The sequence below is a fragment of the Elaeis guineensis genome, chromosome 1, assembly GCF_000442705.2.
Source record: "Elaeis guineensis isolate ETL-2024a chromosome 1, EG11, whole genome shotgun sequence".
NCBI lineage: Eukaryota > Viridiplantae > Streptophyta > Magnoliopsida > Arecales > Arecaceae > Elaeis > Elaeis guineensis.
The window spans coordinates 6,187,852-6,208,562 of NC_025993.2; the positions used below are offsets into that span (position 1 = coordinate 6,187,852).

At 37.3% G+C, this 20,711-nt stretch overlaps 1 protein-coding gene across 3 annotated transcripts in view; it reads left to right on the forward strand.

The window, feature by feature from the left end:
• LOC105037681 (transcriptional corepressor SEUSS-like) overlaps positions 1-17,296 on the forward strand; it is a 29,831-nt gene extending 12,535 nt beyond the window's left edge. For 2 of the 3 annotated variants that reach the window (XM_073243869.1, XM_073243846.1), the window contains exons 9-11: positions 4,792-4,885; positions 15,024-15,093; positions 15,568-17,296. In XM_073243869.1, coding sequence (XP_073099970.1) covers positions 4,792-4,885; positions 15,024-15,093; positions 15,568-16,490 — 1,087 coding nt within the window. In that variant the 3' untranslated portion in view covers positions 16,491-17,296. The remainder of the gene's footprint in view (positions 1-4,791; positions 4,886-15,023; positions 15,094-15,567) is intronic. The other variant, XM_073243897.1, reaches the window with a different exon arrangement.
• The last annotated feature ends 3,415 nt before the right edge of the window (positions 17,297-20,711 follow it).

Consider the following 20,711-nt stretch of genomic DNA (forward strand, 5'->3'; position numbering starts at 1 on the left):
TACGTATACATATACATAGATATACACACATATACATATATATACATACATATACATAGATATCCATATATATATATATATATATATATGCATATACATATGTGTGCATATATATATATATATGCATGCATGCATATGCATATACGTATGCATACGCATATGCAGATATATGACATATACAAACATATACATATGCATATATATACATACATGTATGTATACATATATACATACATGTATATATATTTACACATATACATACATACATCCATATATGTATATGTATTTACACATATACATACATACATAAATGTATATGTATATAATGGCGTCCTAAGCGTGTAGTGGGATGCCTGATCCGAATGGCCATCTGGACGAGGTGGGACGCAGGCATCTTCTTCCGGATGAAAACGAGGATGCCCACATTCTATAGGATTTAAAACCTTTGCTAATCATGTTTGTTGGTGGTTAAGCATTGACATTGTAATATGCTAGCGCACACCAACACAGAAAGATACATAAGTCTGTGAAGTGAATGGACATAGGTAGACATTTAATTAAATGATCTTTGGAATTCCAAGACAATGAAGTATCCTATATGCATGCTCATTATTGTCCAACATGTCTGCGTTTGCATTTTCTAGTAACTTGTCATGCAACACCAAACAACTTTTTATATGCATTAACACCACAAACATGCTCAAGTTTTATGTCAAAAAATACATGGGATGTGTAACAGGTTTTTTTTCAAAGAAATACACATTGTAAGCCTTATAGCCTACATTTGATACCATAGGAAGCTCACATACTATTAATTAGGAATGTTCTATTGCTACGTATTAGCTTGAATTAACACGAACCATACGACATCATGTCATTTATTTTTTTGTTTTACCAAGCTCTTTCTTATGTTGCTAACATTGTTTTAAAAATGGAGTAGTCAACATCGCAGTGTCTGCTTTAAATGCGGTTCCCACATGGTCCCCAGAATGGCTTGACTTGGGTGCCTTGGACTGCATCCATGTAGGTATACTTTCTCGGGTCTATAATTGGGTTTTGTGATGCAGGACCTTGGTCCCTAGCCCCTTTTCTTGCCTTAGCTAGAGAGAGGCATTTGAAGGAGCAGTAAGGTCGTATGATGGCTGATAAATTTAGAGGAAAACATGGAGAAAATAAGTGGGTAAAATTTTCTCTAAAGGGCCTCTTTTTCAAATGGTTTTTGTCTTGTAAGAAAGGTATGAGCAAAATTCTTAGTTTTTAAAATTTTGTTTTATTGATTTACTTCACTTTCACTTTTTCTTATGATCCAAATGATGCCTTAGGATGCAAGATGGTTGTGAGCAAGGTTTGCAGTACTGGAACCTATCCATGTGCTAGTAGGCTGGTGGTATAATACAATACAGTAATGTGCCATGCTGTTCCAATGCATATCCATAAAGGGGAACTAATGAGGGAGGGGAAGAAGGAGGAGAGAGAGGATAGAGAGGGAGGGAGGGAGAGAGAGAGAGATAGAGAGACGGGGGGGGGGGGGGTGTGAAGGAAAGGAGAGGGAGGGAGAGAGGGCAGAGTTCCCTTAAATTTTTTTTTTAAAAAAAAAAGCAAAAGTAAAAGGGGAATGGAGCCCCTGTTTCATCCCCTATTCCAAAGCCATGGAGGAGAGAGGGCTTTGAAAGCCCTCCCTCCGCCTCTCTCAATCTTCGCTGCCCTTTTATTCTCTCCCTCCATCGCTTTCCCTCTGCCTCTCTCTCTCTTTCTTTCTCCCCCTCCCTCTGTTCCTCTTTTTCCTTCTTCCTCTCCCCTCCCTCACTGGTTTCTCGAACTGAGGTGTGAAACTATCCCAGTCCACCTTTATTATGGTATGATATGCCTCATATTGTTCAGTTCAGGATGGTACAGTGTGGCTTGGTTGTGACTTGTGAGGACTGTTGCCTGACCCAGTTTGGACCTTATCCATACTTGAAGTTCAAATCATGTGTTGGGTTTTTGGTGACTATAATCATCAAGCCATATACCATCTATTTGGGGTTGGCTTCATGAGTTCTCCTTTGCAAAAGAATTCTATTTGGGGACTTCTATGCTGTTATTTAAGCTTTTTTATATATTTTTTTATAACCTCCATTCATGTTATCTTAGGCCTTCCCCTTCTACATCCTTCCAAGCAAATTAAAGCACCTCTTTTTACTGGAGTCTTGTTAGATCTTCATTGCATGTGCCCATACCATATTAGTCAAATATCCATTATCTTGTGTTTAGTTTGTGCAACTTATACAATTCCTCTAATATATTCATTCTTTATCTTTCTAGTTTTAACCTATCCATCCAAGTCTCATTTTTGCTACATCCATTTGTTTTCTAAAATTCTTGTTATTGCCCACTAGTTTTATCCTTGCAACATTATAGGCAAGGTGCATCATCTCAGCACCAAACTTGTATCGCTACCATTCTATTAGAGTGTCAGTATGCTCGGTATGAGGGCCAGTTCGGTGTACCAAGTTTCAGTATGCCTCCTATACTGCATACCAATATGTGCAATGTGCACTGATATCGACCAGTATGGCAAATCTTGATTGTAGGCCTTGTTATAAAATTTCAATTTAAGTCACCAAGCTCTATGTTGATCACATACTACCCTAGAAGCACCTTTCCAATCTAAATTTGTCCATTCTATTGGACATATTTTCATCTCTCTCTATCATATAGTATATAAGGAAACCTATCACTTTGTGGTGTCTCTTGTTCATCAATTTTTGTAGGAATCCTCTCTCTCTCTCTCTCTCTCTCTCTCTCTCTCTCTCTCTCTCTCATACACACACACACACACACACACACACACACAATTAAAATTGTACTCTGTATAGTTTGTCTTTGCTCTGCTTGTTTTTCAACCCTCATTCTTTTTAGTTATCTTTTATGAGTCTGATTTAGCATCTAATGTTCAATTTTCATCAACCAATACTATATCATCTATGAATAACATTCAAGATGTTGTTTCTTACTGCATATTACCACAAAGTGAGATGGACTCTAGTCAGGTCAGGTATCGATGTAGAAATAGTGTTGACCTAATTGGACCTGGACAAATTCAATTAGACCTTGTCAAAACAAATACAAGAAATTAGGTCTGGCCTGTTAAACATAAACACTATCCAGAGGAGACTCAAGAAAGAGACGAGACCCACCAAGTTTCAAGTTGGATGTAGGCCCAAATCTTAAAACCCATGCTGGTTTCAGGTTGGATTCCTGACAAGCTGGACCTAGTCTGACCTGACCACTTGCATGGCTAGCTGCACTCTGATATTAACTGGGTGAAAGAATAATTGATGTATTTTCTGGCATGTTGTACCAAATGAATCATAGAAAAATGCAATATTAAAGCATCAGTTTTCCAACATTAGTTAGCTGGGCAATGTTGCACTTGCTCTACATCGAAATGCCATGATTTGCATGGGAAACTTTAGCTGACTGTTCAGGGCAAATGTTTGGGTCATGGGGTTGGTTCCAGAATCATACTGCATTTTGTATTATAGATGAAGAAGGTTGTTCAATTTTTTTTTCGACTTGCAGCACTGAGGCTGTTGCTGAAATTAGGGACATGACTAGCAAGAAGTACACTTATTTATAGGTTGCAAGGGGCTTCCTACATAGGTGGTGGGTTTGATAGAACAAAGAGAGATGCCATGGGTAGCTGTTGAAATTTGGAATATATAAAACTGCTTATTAGATGATTTTCTAGAAGTAGGTTATAACCTTAGTGTGTTTGTGGAAACAAAATATTATGTTCCTTTGGAGTTAAAGAGCGCACATGGAACATGGATAACTAAGGCGATGAAGAAATAAGTAGTGATGAAAAAATGTGGAAGCAGCTTCTTGGCAAGATTATTGAAAGCTAAATATCAATGGTCATGTGACTGGGGAGAAACAAGGCCTTGAACTTCGTGTTAAAGGAGTTGGATGTAAGATCAAGGTGTGCAGCTGCGAAGAATTATGGATGGCTTAGCTGCTAGCAAATGGAGAAGGTCTTAAGCAGGTAACAATGATGAAGACGGATAAGTCATGGGTTGATGTGACTTCAAGATGGCCACGGGGTATGTTGATGGAACTGTGTCATGCTAGACAATATCAAGTCTTGGCTCTCCAAAATCTTCTGTAAGTCAACAAACTTTAAAAGGATTGTGGTTTCTTGCTGTACATGGCTATGAGTGTCAGACGCAAGTATGCCTCTAAGAGTTGGATCTTTTAGCATGTAAGAATTTATTCTTTTAGACCTATGTCCAAGCGTGATACCCCTAGGTGTCAGGTGTGGTTACCTGGTGTTAAACCAAATGGTCTGAGTAAAGTGAAGGTCTACCTAGAATGGTTTGTTAGCGGCTTGTTTGCTATATAGGTGAGTCACTGCTATATTTATGAAGCTTATTATTTCAACAAGAAGTTTTCCTGATAAGGGACTTCTGATAGTATTTGTGTTGGCTTACCAAGAAAATCACAATAAAAAAAGATATTTTTACATGCTTTTAAGTTTCCTTGCTCTAGAACTCTTATTCATGTGTCCATTATCATTTCCTTAAAAAAACAAAAAAGATATTGTTTCTATATTTGGGTATCATTTTGCGAGCTTCTTCCCGTTGAATTACTTCTCTCTCCTTTTCTTAAAAAACAATCTCTTTACATTCTTATGATGTTAATTAATTGGCATGCAAAATGGCAGCAAGCATTTTTTCTCAAAATATTATCTTAATATTTTTATTTGAATAAGCAATACTCAGTCAAGAATTTTCTGGAATTGCTGAACAGATTTGTGGCATCTGCTCGCCAATTGGCTAAAGCTTTGGAGGTACCACTGGTAAATGATTTAGGATATACCAAAAGATATGTTCGTTGTCTTCAGGTAGGCTACTGTCTGATACTACTTTTTCTTCATAACATGCTGATAGGCTCAACCTGTTCATCTGAATTCTTGATTTGTACGTGCAGTGGTTGCTTGCTCTGCTTGCCTTAGCTATATTTGGGTATTGGAATCATCTCTATTCTTAGTTCAACAATATGTATTTGAAATTTATGCTATGAGATCACAAATCACTTGCCTCCATGAGCTAAATCTTGATTGCTAAAGGCATATCACAAAAAATTACGTTAAGAAAACTGAAGAATACCAGAACTAATATGAGAACAAGGTGGGAAATGGCTTTGAGATAATTTGTATCTGTGGATTCCAAAGTTCAGTCTGAAGGTCTGGAAAGAGGAGGGAAGAGCCAAATCAGTGTCTATTTTAAGTTATTTTCCAGTCTACCAAAGTAATCCTTGGTTGGGTATTGAGCAAATAAGGCTTCATGTGGCATGCAGCCATATAAATTTATATACACGATTTGGTATCTGCTGAGTACAACAATAAAAAATGCACACCCAACCACCTCCGCAAAAGTAAGTTGAATCATCAGTTTTCCTCTGGCACGAAACTAGACAGAGGTAGACAAAATTGTTATGCTAATGCAGATGAGAGGTGAACAATCCATACAGAAACTTCTGTGTACGTCCGCGTGCAGAAGATGATTTCTGCCTGGGCCAATTACAAGTTGGAGGCTGAGAACTACCTTCTGTTCAGTACAATTAGGCATGTTGTTCTGCTCTGTTCATAGTTGTTACCAAGCTTTTAGGTGCCTCTAAAAGTGCTCCAATGTTAATGTATATTCATGCACAAGGTGCTTAGGTTTAAGATGAATACTGCTGCTAGACCGAAAAAGGTTCAATACTAGTATCATTATTTGAATTCGATCTGTTTAGCTTGGATAACATGTAAATAAAGTTGTTTTAGAAGTTTGTAATTCCATGATCACCACATGATAGAATTAGATTTTAATATTGTAATGTTTTGGTATGAAGCTATATATACTGATGTTACACTATGGTCCGAATATGTTCAATTAATACTCACGGAGAAATATGCTGCTGCTGGAAGATAACAAGCCAATGCACTGTCTATGATACCTTTGAACCTTAATCAAATCTTAGGAACTTTTTAGTTATGTAATTAGGAAAAATCACCCATCAATTAAAAGATGTAGGAATGAAGTGGAACCAAGGCAAAAATAACATGGTGTTTTCTGGTATCCGTTGTTCCGTTGCTCATACAAAATTATAGCAGCAAAAATTCCTAGTCTGGTCTGACTCTGGAGACTTAGGTTATTCCTGCAAACTATGCTTTTGCATATTGGAAACACTAACCTATCCAATAATGATTTAAATGATATTCTAAGATTACTTGTGGCTTAAGGTAATAATTATATGATTAAGTTTCATTCTTCCAAAGCCAATGCTTTTAGTCCAACACGTACCCATTCCTTTGATGTATAATCTTTCAAACTTGATATCTTGCAATCGTACATAATAATGGTCCCAGAACTGCAACTCAGAACAATATTTCCAAAATAAATAAATAAATATGTGTTTTATTCAATGTGCTAAAGTCTTCAAAAGATCTATCCATATGTTATTGTTTCATGGCGACTACCATGCGGTGAACTATCCTTTCACCTCACAGGGTCCCTAAAAAGGCTTTTAGCAAAAATAAATTAGAACAATCTCCAGTTTGGTGCAACATGGCATCAATCTCATCATCTTCTATCTTAAGTTAGCCGCCAACCATAGAATAAGAAAGAAATGTGGAACAAAATCACCTGTCGCTCTTATGGAAGACATTCAAGATTGACCCTGAAAAGCTTTTATTGGATATGAAGTTTGAACCAATGCTAGTTTGGTGCAACATGGCTTCAATCTCATCCGCATCTTCTATCTCAAGTTAATCTCAGGTATGCTTCCGTGTAGCCTCCAACCATAGAAAAGGAAGGCAATGTAGAATAAAAATCACCTGTCGAACTCATGGTAGAGATTCATGAGCATCTGTAGTTGATCCTAGAAAGCTTTTGGCAAAAATAAAGTTAGAACCATCTCTTGTTTGGTATAACATGACATCAATCTCATCAGCATCTTCTATCTCAAAGTTAATCTCAGGTATGCTTCCGTGTAGCCTTCGACCATAAAATAGAAAAGTAGTGTGGAACACACAACACCTATTGCATTCGTGGAAGACATTCACAAGCATCTGTAGTTGATCCTGTAAAATACATGTTTTTTTCCCTGACCCTTGACCTTCAGATTGAAGTGGGTTGACTGGTCAGCTGGTTTTTTATCCTCTTGCCTGGATCCATTATTCATGGTGGTTTGTGAGTGCATGGTTTCGGTGGGAAGATGAGATGATGAAGAGAATAGAGTCAAAAGGGAGAAAGAACAAAGACAAGAAAAAGAAAATAGCATCAATGATTTTGTCTAAAAATTGTGCTATGGGTTCGCGTGTTTTTTGGGGGGAGGGGGCCTGGGGGGTGGTGGTGTGTTGTGGGGGCGGTGGGAAGTTATTATTTTTTGGTTCCCATGGTACCACGTATTCTCTTTGGTATATGTTGAACCTATAATATCCTTATCATTTAAGAATAGATTCCCATATAGTTGACAATTCCCTGGGATTGCTCATTTCACATGAATTACCTTGGAAACTTGGTGCATCCGAACTGGCCCTAGGCTCTTGGTCCAAACTATGATCTTTCGCAATTATTTGATTTTGTAATTCTGTTGCCTTGCAATGAGCATTTTGCAAGATTTTGTATCATGCCAAGGAGCCTATCATAGTATTGATTTTAGTGTGGGATGAACTCTCTCTAATCAGTGTTGACTCCAGTAGCTGCCTGTTCATGCATAGGCAGAAATGTCTGAGCATTTGTCGCTTATCTACTTCCTTTGCACCAATATCAATATGCATATCTTGATCGATGCTATAATAATCTTTTAATGAGTCATGATGTGATTTAGCATCTATAAATTAATCTTCATCTTTATGCTATAATGTCAATATAATTTTTAAACAAGTGAAAGCACGTCTTTTATCATCATAAATTAATACATTATCTTAATGCTTAATAAGGAAAACTGTAAATAGTTTCTTTTCTTTTATCCTAGTTTGCAAGCTTCCCACATGTTTATAACTCACTATATGGAAGTGCATCTATTAAAAAAAATACACATAATGCTGAATAATGTCAGGTAATCCTCTCTCTCTCTCTCCCCCCCTCCCTCTCCCTCTCCCTCTCCTTCTCCCCCTCCTCTGGTTAAAGTATATAGCGGTCACATCATGTCGCTCTCACCAGTCTGCAAGCCAATAAGGTTAGATGGGGATTAGCACACCAAAATTCCATCTTGCATCTGAATGGGTTAAAGATTTGGACCCAAACTGAATCTATTTCCTTCAGATTGGATTGGGTCTATAATTTATTTTATTGATCCATCAGGTTATTGAGTTAGATAATGCCAAGAATGGTTCAAATACAAACTACAATAAACATGTAAAAATTGATAATCACAAACATATTATGCAATAAGACAACAATAAGCAACATGTGCACATTATTATCACGAACCACGTATAAGTTATTGTCAACATTCAGCAACATAAATTAATGGCTAATGACATTGAAGTCATTATCAGAAAGAATAATTTCTAAAAAAGAAGGTTGTGAAATATAGGGATATTGTTTTCTGGTGGATTTTGATTTGGATTAGGATGCTTAGTGATCTGAATACAATCTATTTTTGGGATGTGCCATTTTTTAAGCCAGGTCTGATAAAAACATGTTCTGTTTGGACTGGACTGGATTGTTTTTGAATTTGGTTCCAGAAAGAAAACAGGTCAACTGATCCACTTGCAGTCCTAGCCTCACCTCAGTCTTTTTAAATCATTTCAGGAGGAATCTATACAAGTGAAAACAAGTAACTGAACTTCAGTTTTTGTCAATTTTGATTCACATGAATATCATTAGCTGAAGAATAAAGCAAGGAGCAACCTTGGTAGTGTCAAAATCATGGAAAATCTAGCATCCACATGTATTTGTCCTGCTTGGGACTTGAGAAATGGGTGAAGAGTGAGTATTCCTCTGTTAACAACCCAAAAACATTCAAACATATGTGGCAATTATAAGTAGAGAATTTATATTCTTCGGTCATTCAAAACCAAAGTTCACATCTCGATACTGGACATCGTTTCGGTACCATCCTATTACAGTGTTGGTATGCAGTTTGACTGTATGAGACAGCTATCGAGTGTCAGTATAGTACAAGACATCATATTGGTATGAGATCGGTATGGTACACCTTGTACGAGGCGGTACTGTAGACCATCTTCAAAACAGCGAAGATGGATGGTGAATTCATGTTATATTGGACTTGTATGGATTTCCTTCTGAACTCTATATTGGAATTTGGTGTTTGGTTCTAAAAACTACCGCATGAGTGAAAAAAAATTCAAAGCCATATCATGTTCACAATGTAAATACTCTTTATTATTCAATCAAGCAGACAATTGGAAAAAATGGACATTGGTTTAGAAGAGAGTGAAAAAAGGGAAGGGGGTTTGATGGTTTGGCCAGCAGAGACAGCTGCTTCTTTATGTTTATTCTCTTCTTTATACCTTTCTTTATCTCTGTTGTCCTTATCATTTTCTCTTTTCTCTTCTTTAATTGTCTTTTTTCTCCGCCAGACAGCTTACTGGTTGCCATCACATGGCTGTAGTCAGGAGTCCATATTGCACCACTGTCTGTCATTGATACAAGGGCCCCTTGATGCAGTAGGTCATATAGATGGTGACTGTAAGAAGTCTTTAGTTCCATAAGTTAAAAGAATAGGTGGAATAGCATAAAAAATGTTATGGCTGGTATATAATCTTAATCATCAGATGTTAGGAAACTGACAGTTACCCACATCACCGACTAAAAGAAGAAGATAATTACAGAAGTCTCCTAATCTCACAAAATAAGAATCCGAGGATTTGAAAGACAGTATGAGGCTTAAAATCACATCTATTGTTGCTCATATTGGTCTTGTCTGCTCCTAATTTGGTATATTTTTCCTGGATTCCGTCTTGAATTTCAATCTATCAGTTGTTGTTGCTGAGTCAAACCTGTGGAGAATCATACCATGAGTCATTTAGTTATTCTACTAAATAATAAGATAGATGATTGGTCCATCTTCATTTCAAAGCTAAAGGCCTTCTTGTGCATAGGTTGGGATGTGTATGTGGTGATCCTAATGTATCCTTTAGTTGTTCTACTGAATAATAAAATCATGATGATTGGCTCATCTTCATTTTGAAGCTAAAGGCCTTATCATGCATGGGATGGGATGTGTATATGGTGCACTTACCAGGTCATTATGACAACCAAATTGTCTATCATTCAAGCACGCATCTCAACTATCTTCTTAGCAGTTGAGTTGCGGCAGTAATCATTTGCACCTGAACTGTTATGATCCATATATGGACTCCCTTAATGATTATTAATTGTCATGTCGTCAAGTTCAAATATTTGGTCTTTTGATGATTGGAAAAGATTAAGAGTTTGAAGTCGAAGACAAGATCCTGGAAGAGAAAAGATGCATCAACAGTACCTATTGGGCATCATTTTTTTGCCATTTTGCTCTATATTAGCCATAAAGCACCTGATAAACACCATTTTGTCATCAAGAGTAGGAGGGCAACACAAGGCTTAAGCCAGGCAAGTTTTTGTTGAAACGGCTAAAATTTGACACCTTAAATTCCAGTAATCTTTACATTGTCAAAGTTGACTCCTTAAGTTGATTATAATAAGGCAAGGATTGTTTTATATCATGGATTGTCATTAAGGCAAGGATTGTTTTATATCATGGATTGTCATTAATAACCTTGGCATTTGTCGTGTTATTCTTATTTGTTGGTCATGTCCCCAGCTTATATGATAGACAACTTAAAGCCCACTCATATGAAAAGCCGGACTTATATATGTGACAATTGTGCAAATTGGTCTCTTAACTACCAACTTTTTGCATGCGCACTCAATGCTTGAGCACAGTGGTGGTCCTTGTGTACGAGTACACACAAGTGAAAGGATGGAGTCTTGAAGAGCTTGCATGTGCTTGACTATGCACAAGCGCACATTGGTGTATATGTATCCTCTAGTTTTCCTACCTACTCCATGGTTAAACCATGATTTTGGAGCGAGCACTTGTTCATCTCTACATCTCCACCTTTTCACTCTTATTTATGCAGCCAGCCATTGCCTGCATCTCGTCCAGGTGTCATTCATCTTACTGAGTGGAATAATGTGTGGTAACTTTCTGTCATGTTTGAGACGTCAAGATAGACAATCCCCATCATGCTCTTCTTGCCTTCTGTTTCTCTCCTTATGAGTCAGTGGGATGCATGTGCCATTCTCTATTTCTTTGACCATAATGGATCCGCATCTGCTTATCCATGTGTTAATACTTAAGAGACTTGGTGCTCGTGATATGAGTTGTCTATAGTGGGTTCAATTAGGCCAGTTAGTGATCTGCTGATGTACCACACTGTGTTGCTGCATTTTGTTTGCACCATGATTGGGCCATGACTGAGGGCTGTTTCACCAGCTCATTGCCCTTAGGCCATCTGATGTATCTCACCTTGATGCTGCATTTTGTTTACATTATGATTGAGCCATGACTGCGAGTTGGTTCACTAGCTTATTGCTCTTGGGCCACAATATGAGCACACCATGGTGCATAGTTGAGTACTCTCAAAAAGGTTCCTTGGAGATAGTGTAACATGAATGTTTTAACTATAAAAGCACCTACCACCCTTTTCCTATGAATGCTGCGAGTCATGTATGCTGTGCTAAGTGTCAGTTTTGACTTACTAAATTTCCAAGATTAGTTTTTGTGTCTGGCTTGTGTTTCTGCCTTAAGCTTTGACAAACCTTTGGCTATTAAAAGAGGCTTCTTTGAGGTACCTTCTGCCTTATATTTTGAGTTGGTCCCTGTAATCATGGATTTAGTGCTACTCTGTGTCATATGAGAATGTTCTATGGCCATTTTGCATGTTCATTGGCATGATATGTCTGGTCGTGCTACACTGGTACTAGATTTGTGATATGTATTATCCTGTATCAGCATATACTGCGGTATATCTCAATGATACCCAAATAAGCCAATACAGGTAAGATGTTGTTCAACTGCATGGAGTTACAACTAAACCTAACCAGAATTGAATTTATCATTTGAGTGGATTTGATTTCTTATTTTCCTCTTTGGAACATCTTCAGTCTATGATTTGTTTGATCTAATATGATGCTGATCCATGCTTCTCGTGTTTCAGACTTGGGTACTAGAGCGGCATTTTTACGAGTGATATATTGGTTATACCAGTAAAGCAACTCGTTTTCTTGTTTAGGATGCCCGCTTCTCACTATAAAATGAGTAATTCATTGAGTCACCCAGTTGGCAGTGGTTGCACGCATAAGAGGTGATGCAATTTTTTTTTTTTTGACCTAAAGAGACATGCTATAAAGATCCTTATCTCAATAGGTATAGGATAATTGGTTTTACATGCATGCTGTCACCTTTTGAAGGAAATTAGAACGGAAGAATTGGATATCTGATGAGTCTAATCCCTTGGTTGATTGGTTAGCAATCTTCGATATGATGATCCACTGCCATACTTAGGGTTTAGTCAACATGCTTAGAATGAGAGAGGTATGGTGATTGATACCATGCATCGCTATTCGTGATGGTTGAAGCCTTTGGTCCAATGCATACCCAAAAAAATATTGATTTTAAAGGAAAGTGTAATAGTGTAATCAATCATGCAAAGTAGTCCCAATTTGGTAACTAGATAGGAGATATCTTTGAGATATAATGGGATAAAAGCTCAGTTTGGATAAAAGCTTAGTTTGGATAAGATGTTGTTATCCTATCATAATGCTTGTATTATAACATCAATGGTTTGCCCAAGACTAAGATTACCTTTTCATTAAAAGATAAAAATGATCTTATTTTCTTAAAAGTTAAGTGGGTAAATGTAAGGTTTGCTGTATTGGTTGGTACCATACTGTACCAATACTTGGTATGTTGAATCTTAGCCTACCGCACCATGTACCAATACCGTGATAAGATGATACTAGTACAGGGTCCAGTACCCAGAGGCGAACCTTAGATAAAAGAGAGGGATACAAAAGTCTGGATAGTCAAGTTTCCATTAGTTGGATGGAACAGTGGTACAGGGTCATCTCAGCGTAGACTGAATTTTCTAGTATTTGCTCATTCATATACCATATATGGATGCTTGGCAGGATCAAGGTGTCATCCAGCCTTTTTTGGCCCCTTTCCACTTTCCAAACTGGCTGTTACTATGTTTTTGGGTAGTCTTGTATGCTGCTATCTGCTGATCTATATCTAGTGTGGGCGTGGTGAGGCAGGCATTCCATCGCAGCCATTTATAGGTGCGAACAGTACACACAACCGTTGTTCAAGAATGTTTTCACAGTAAAGTTACATGAAGTCAGACATGCATGACAGAATTGTAGGTGAACTGTAAGCCTTATGCCTTATTTTCTGCAGTTACCAATATTGGATTTAGTATTTTTGGTAGTCATGCATAATTCTGAGTTCTGTCCACTATCGTATGCCAAGCATGTGCATTAAGCATACCATGCCAGCCCTTGATTGGTGTAAACAGGGAACAACGTTACTTCCATTGCTTAAGAAAGCTTCATCTCCAAAGTTGTATGAATTAGAGCATGTGCATGACAGAATTGCAGGTGACCATATGCCTTGCTCCTTAATTTGTGCCATTCAAGTATGTCATACATGTTAGCTTACTATTGTGGCATATGGGAGGGATGGATTTGGACTGTTAGTTATTAAAATATCATCATCGTTGTTGTATTTCTATTACTGTCCTATGATGATTAATGTAGACTTGTGCCGGGCTTTGCATGATAGAATACTTCACTGCACATTGTTATCTTTAAATGGATATGAAAACTCCGTGATTTTAAAATTTAGGATTACTCCTTGGTAATTATTTCAAGATTTGTGTGCAAGGTCAAGTGATTCTTGGATGCTTAGGTTGCTTTTTTTTTTTTCGGGCCCAATATCCAAAGTCTAGGGTCATGCTTTACTGCATTGTTTTTGAGCTGTTATATTTTTGTGTTTGTTTGATCAATGAAGGATCTTAATAGCTTATATCTCATGCCTGGAGGCTTTCCATTTTATTGGACTTAACTTTATTAAATATGAAGAGGATGTAAGAATTTTCAAATTCCAGAGAACTGTAAATCAAATTGATCTATCAAATGCCGGTGTAATGTTTGTGACATGCATCTCTGAGATAGTTTGAAGAATGCACAAGTTGTAAAGGATTGTTGCAGAAACACCTAAAATAAGTGCAAAAAAAAGGTCATGCATGGGGCGGCTTATTTTTGGCTAGTCCTTGTGATTCACCCAATATTTCCCTTCTAGGGTATCATGGCCTTATCTGTGGCTTCTGGGTGGAAAAAAACTTAGGTTCTAAAATATTTTGTTTGCCCAGCTTTGTCCAGATCCTCGTGGAGTTCTGTAAATGCTTACAATCACTTGTAAGAAATTCCTTTGATTTATGTCAACTTTGTTTCGAGCTTCTATGGGATAATTTTTGAACACCATTATTTTCGCTCTTATATGTCATCTTTCTTCAATACAACCTGATATTTTTATCAAGGTGGCTGACAAAGAAAACTTATTACAATTATAATCAAAGAACACCTAATGCTTAAAACCAGCATCTTAATAAAAGGCCTGGATTACCTTGTGTTTTTTTGTCTATGTGCAAAATATGGCTGATGATCATCTGAGCATCATTATTTTCTTTTGAGTCACTGATATTTGCAGCACCTATATGATCTAGTGCTTTTGGAGAGTGGGATGCCTTTCTGCTTGTTGGCTGACTAGAAAAAGTCAGCCCCACCACCGCACCTCCCCCCCACCCCTCCAACACACACCACCACCACCAAAAAAAAAAAAAAAAAACAAAAAAACACACTAGTGTTTAGATCCTTTGTTCTGCGTCATGGCTTCACTTTCCTGTTTATCCTTATTGCACTTTTTTTCTCTTGAACAAAGCTGGATTTGTTTTGGAACTAAGACATGCAATCCTTCTGCAGATATCAGAGGTAGTAAACAGTATGAAGGATCTGATTGACTATAGCAGAGAAACAGCGAGAGGACCTATGGGTAAATTTAACTTTTTCCATTTCCATTTTCTTCTCAAATTCTGAATACAGTTTATAAAATCTTTTCTGGAATATACTGATGCAAGAAAATGTTTACCACTTTTTCTGCTTTTTTTTTTTTTCTGCTCTGGTAGCTTGTGTGAGGTGATGTATACTTTAAATATGTCAAGTATCAATTGAGTAAAATCTGCTTAGCATGGGTGAACTGATATGCTTAGGACAAAGAAAAAGCTTCTCAAAATGCGACTTTTTTGAGTCCTGAGTCTAATGAGAAGTTTTACATTGTTCAGAGGTCTCTAATTCTAAAAATGATGTTTTTTTTATCCTTTTCAATATGTTAAAATTTTTGAATTTTTAGAGCAGAGGTTGTGGTGGCGGTGGTGATCCTTGGCCAAAGTTTCCTTTCATCTGTAGTTTTTCTTCATTTTTATTTTCTTTTCTTTTGGATTCCCACGTGTCTTTACATTTTGTTCAGATAGCCTGATCAATTTCCCTCGAAGGACCACTGTGTCTTCTGGCCTTCATGCTCAACTAGCACAACAATGCGAGGAGCAGCAAAACATTGCCCAGAACTCAAACCACAATGATCAGACTGCTACTCATGCAACAGGTGTGCAACTTTCTTCTGCCAGCAACAGTGTTGTGAGTGCAAATAATTCCCTTAATGCTCCGCTATCCACCGGTGCTGCATCCGCCATAGCTGGGCTCCTCCACCAGAACTCAATGAACTCCAGGCAAGAAAACCAGGTGAGCAGCGTGACGAGCCCCTATGGTGGTGGGAACACTGTTCAAATACCATCTGCTAGTTCTTCCAATTCACTGCCACCTTCCCAGCCCAATCCTTCATCTCCATTCCCCTCACCAACGCCATCCACATCAAACAACAATACAACCCCAACCTCTCATAACACCACCCTTGTGAGCTCAGCTAATTCACCTGCAAATATGTCTGCAATCCAACAGCCATCAACACAGTCGCATGAAGCTGATCCTACGGAGTCGCAGAGTTCAGTGCGGCAGATCTTGCAAGAGATGATGATGCCCTCTCAGCTAAATAGTGTCAATTCCTTGGGAAATGAGATGAAGGGAATTAATGGTATGGCGCCAGCTCTGAATGGAGGCAACTACTTGGGCGGAAATGGCATTGCGAACAGCTCAGGCGTTGGTGGCATGGGGTTTGGGAGTATGGGTGGGATTGGTCCGTTGGCAACACACAGTGGGTTGAGGGCAGCTATGATAAACAGTGCTATGAGCATGAATGGGAGGGTTGGAATGAATCATGTATCGCAAGATCCAACAGCTGTGAATCATCTGCAGCAACAGGATATGGGAAACAGGCTGTTGGGTGGGCTTGGACCGGTCAACGGCTTTAATAATCTTCAGTCTGATTGGAACTAGTGAACTCTGTTTTGCTTGATTACATGATCCAGAGTATGAAAGGATTGCGAACAGATTCGTGCAAGTATGAGTTGAATCCTGAGCTCAACTTGGGAAGTCCTTTCTGTACTAATTTCTGAGGAAGAATGGATGTCTAATGACCTTCGTTCATATGATCCTGCCCCCTTGTTCTTGTAAGTTGGCAGTGTTCTAACTTGATCCAAGGTCTCTTCTATCTATCATGCTTCAATGATGAATCCTTGTAGAGGCGCATAACCAGTGGGGGAAGAGTGTATTTATAACAGAGGTGAGAGAGGAGGAAAGTACAATTGCTCTGGGAGTTCTTGATGCTATTTTATTACAATTGAAGGGGCAGTCTAAGCGTTAGCTTTGAGCTCGGTTCTCTGGAAGAGACGTATTTGTTGTCCAAGAAATTTTTAAGCCAAGTTTCCTTCCTCTTTTCTTTTTTTCCTTATAATTTTTTCTCTTGCAGTGTGAAAGAAATCATGATTGCAAAGGTCCAAGTACTGTGTATGTGAATTATGGTGATTCTGTTTCCTACAACCAATGTGATTGGTTGGCTCACCACTTTTGACATACAGAATGTTTCTATAACAGAGGTTAAGAGTGAGGGGCAAAGCATAAATAGCTTGGTAGTTCTTTTTGGTGCAAGACCCTCGGGCTTATCCATCTAGCTGTAACTCACGTCTTGACAATTTGTTGGCATACTTGATGGGGCAGTCCAAGCTTCATATCTTGGGAGCTCTGTGAAAGAGAGTTTTCCAACCATCCTACAAATTTGTTATGAAATGTGCTTGCTAGCCTTTTATTTGCCTTCTTCTTTTCAAGTTTTCTCAGTTGAAAGAAATCATGATTGCCAAGGGTTGAAGTGTTGTGAGTGTGGATGGTGATGACTCTGTTTTCTTCGTCCGTTGCTATGGTTTGGTGCAATAGTTTTCTTTTTGGCATCTAAAAATTTATTGGTCACCAATCTTGACGGGAGAAATTATTGGTTAGAGTGGTTTTACGATGTGTATCTTGCATCATTTTAAAATAAATCGGCACATCATTTATTGTCGAAAATATGTGATTAAAAATTTTAAATTATCGATAATTTAAAAAAAAAATAATTTTTTTGGGATAATGTATTGGTTTGTTATTGAATGGTGCAAGATATACGTGATAAAATTGTTCTAATCAATAATTTTTTTTATAGGTTGGGATCCCATGGCATACGTTTCTGTGCACATATATTTTTTTAGAGGGGATACATATCCACCTGCCACATCATTAAAAAATCAGTACGTAGAAAATCTATACAGATCGATGCAAAGAAAATTTATGTGCACTGGTGCATAGAAAATCTATGCGACGTTCTATGCATCTGCAGTGCATAGCAACTTCATGCATGGGGGTGCATGTTAGCGCGTTCCGGCCACGTAGTATCCTTCATGGAGGAAAATATGCAGTCATCCATGGTTGTCAGAGTGGGTGGGTTAGGGTTCGAGGTGGGGAGGGCATGGGTAGCAGCGAGAGGAGAAGAAGGGATGAATGAAAATGGGATTAGAGACGCGAGAGAAGAGGTGGGAGCTTGAAGGAGACGATAGAAACTCTAACGGAGATAAAGTTTGCGGTCATCATACGCCACTGGAAGAAATGGAGCTAGTTCGTTGCCATTGTGTGGGGAAGAGTTTGAAGGAGAAGATCATAGGGGATACGTGGCATGGGGAGAGAGCTAGGGTCGCATCATGTGAGATCAAGGGAGGGGGCATGGGTTAGGGTTGGAATGGGTGATCTTTAATAGGAGAAAGGTTTGGTGGTGGGGGGGGGGGGGGGGGCGGTGGTGCGGAGGGAAATAGGGTCCAGGTTAGATCTATGAGATTAAGGGAGGAGGTGAGTTAGGGTTGCATGGTGTGAGAGAGACATGGGAAAGGGAAATTTGTGAGGTGGGGAATCAGGGATAGGAGAAATGAGAAGAAGGGATTAGAGCTAGGTTATATGAAGTTGGGGGAGGAGAGGGAGGGTGTGATAGGATTAGCAGTGAGGAGTGCGAGGCTTAGTTCTCCGCTCCTTTTTTTTTTTTTTTTTTTTTCATTTACAATAAAAAATATAAAAATATCTAAGAAAAATAATGTATAAATAATGAAAAATTAAGTTTTCATAAAAATAAATTTTATAGTTGTATTTTAAAAATTATGAAAGTTTTGTTAGTTTTAATTTTTTTTTGTGCATTACTAACGTCATGGTGTATTTTACAAAGTAAAATAAATAAAAAATAAATATTTTTCAAAAATTATGATCGGGAATGATTGGAAGAGAAGTATTAGAAGTTTTTTTTTTTTTGGTTTAGTGATGCAAAATTACCTTTGTACTGAAAAATTTCTTTATAACAAGAATTTCCAAAAAAATAATGCAGTAATCATGTCAAAATTAAATTTATAGCAAGAAATTTTCCAAAAAATAATGCAGTAATCATATCAAAACTACATTTCAAAATTAGTTTAAAATTGGTTATTAGGTATCTAACTATTAGTGAAATGATCTAAATGATTTGATGAACAATATATATTGAAAATGTATCCCTAATAATTTAATGCATTATTTGTTGAAAGGTTTTTTTTTTTTGGTGGGGGGGGGGGGGGGAGAATTTTTTTCTCATCAGTAATACAAAATTATCTTTATCTTGAAAAATTTATAGTAATACTTTTTGATGCAACCAATATAATAAAAATGATCAGTCTCTAATATCATGATAAAATAATAATATCTTATTCATTATCATATTTTATATCTTATAAATGTACGAACTTTCTTGAATCAAGTAAAAATAATCATCATATCTCTATCTTTTTTTGATATAAATCAAATACTATTATTGAAAATGGTATCAGCATTGTGAATTTTATTATATTTGAAAAATTAGCGTAGTATTTAATTAGCATTCTAGTGCTCAATTCGGTGAGGATGCAAAATTCGATAGATTCACTCTTCTAGCCATTATGAAAAAGATTTTCAATAGAATCTATATCTTTTAAGGTATGTTTGGTTCATAAAACTTCGATGGCAGTGTCTATAGTTTTAAGATAGCTAGTATTTTTCAAGAGAGTGATTTTCAACTTGATAGTTTAGAAGAAAGTTTTGCATTTGAAAGTTCATCATCCAAAATTCTAGAAGGATGTATTTTTTCAACTTTCGAAATACAGATTCAAGGTGGACTCTTTCAGCAGAGTACTCCAACAAAAAAAAAAAAAAAAAAAAAAAAAAAAAAACACCAACCATAGCACTGTAACATCTTTTAACTATTAACTTTGCTTCTGTTTCTTATGTTTAAAAAAAAGTTTAACTTCAAAAATAACTTTCTATTATGCATATAGAAAATCATTGAAAATGTCTTTTGGGTTTTTAAACCATTTGGTCAATTATTTTTCTCAACTATCTACATCTTTTTTTGCATAGCAAAAAATATAAGAAAAAGTTTCAATATTATTTTGCAATTCAGATGAACAAATGGTGACTGAAGAATAGTTATAGGAAAATCTTGTTGTGCAGCATGGATACTGTTAGGGATAGCAATCGAGTTGGATCGGATATAAACGGATCGGATCAGATATGGGTCGAGTCAAAAAATTTGAAACATGGATTTGATCTATTTATTTAAATAAATCAGATTTTAAAATCCAAATCTAACCTACTTAATAAATAGGTTATTTGATCCGATCTGTTTACGATCCATTTATAATTTATTAAAAAAAAATCTAATCCATTTATGACCTATTTAAAAAAAGTTAAAAATTTGTCCTTCTTAGATCTCTGTGGCTCATCGAAATTCATCCATCTGTCGAGGTCCTGATCGATGAAGCAGATCATCTCGTTGACCCAACCCCTACGTCACTGAGATATCTGCAGCTCCCGAACCTTTGTGATGTTCCGGGCCTTTGGAAGGCTGAGCTTGGCCAACACAACTTGAAACTCTACAGTTGAGATGAAGTCATCGCTATTCTCATCGAACACATAGAATGCCTCCCTCATATTCTGCTCCGAACCTGTTTAGTCTAAACCCAAATCTGTTTGTAGTAGGTCTAACATTGATCGGATCGGCGGGTTGGATCATATTTTGCCACCCCTAGGTACTATGCTAGTTGAATAAGATGAGAAGCCATAATACCTGCCAACTTGGTTTAAGACTAATCTAACCCATTTAACCCAATGAAGTAGGGTAGGCTGCCATTTAGTTAGGATGAC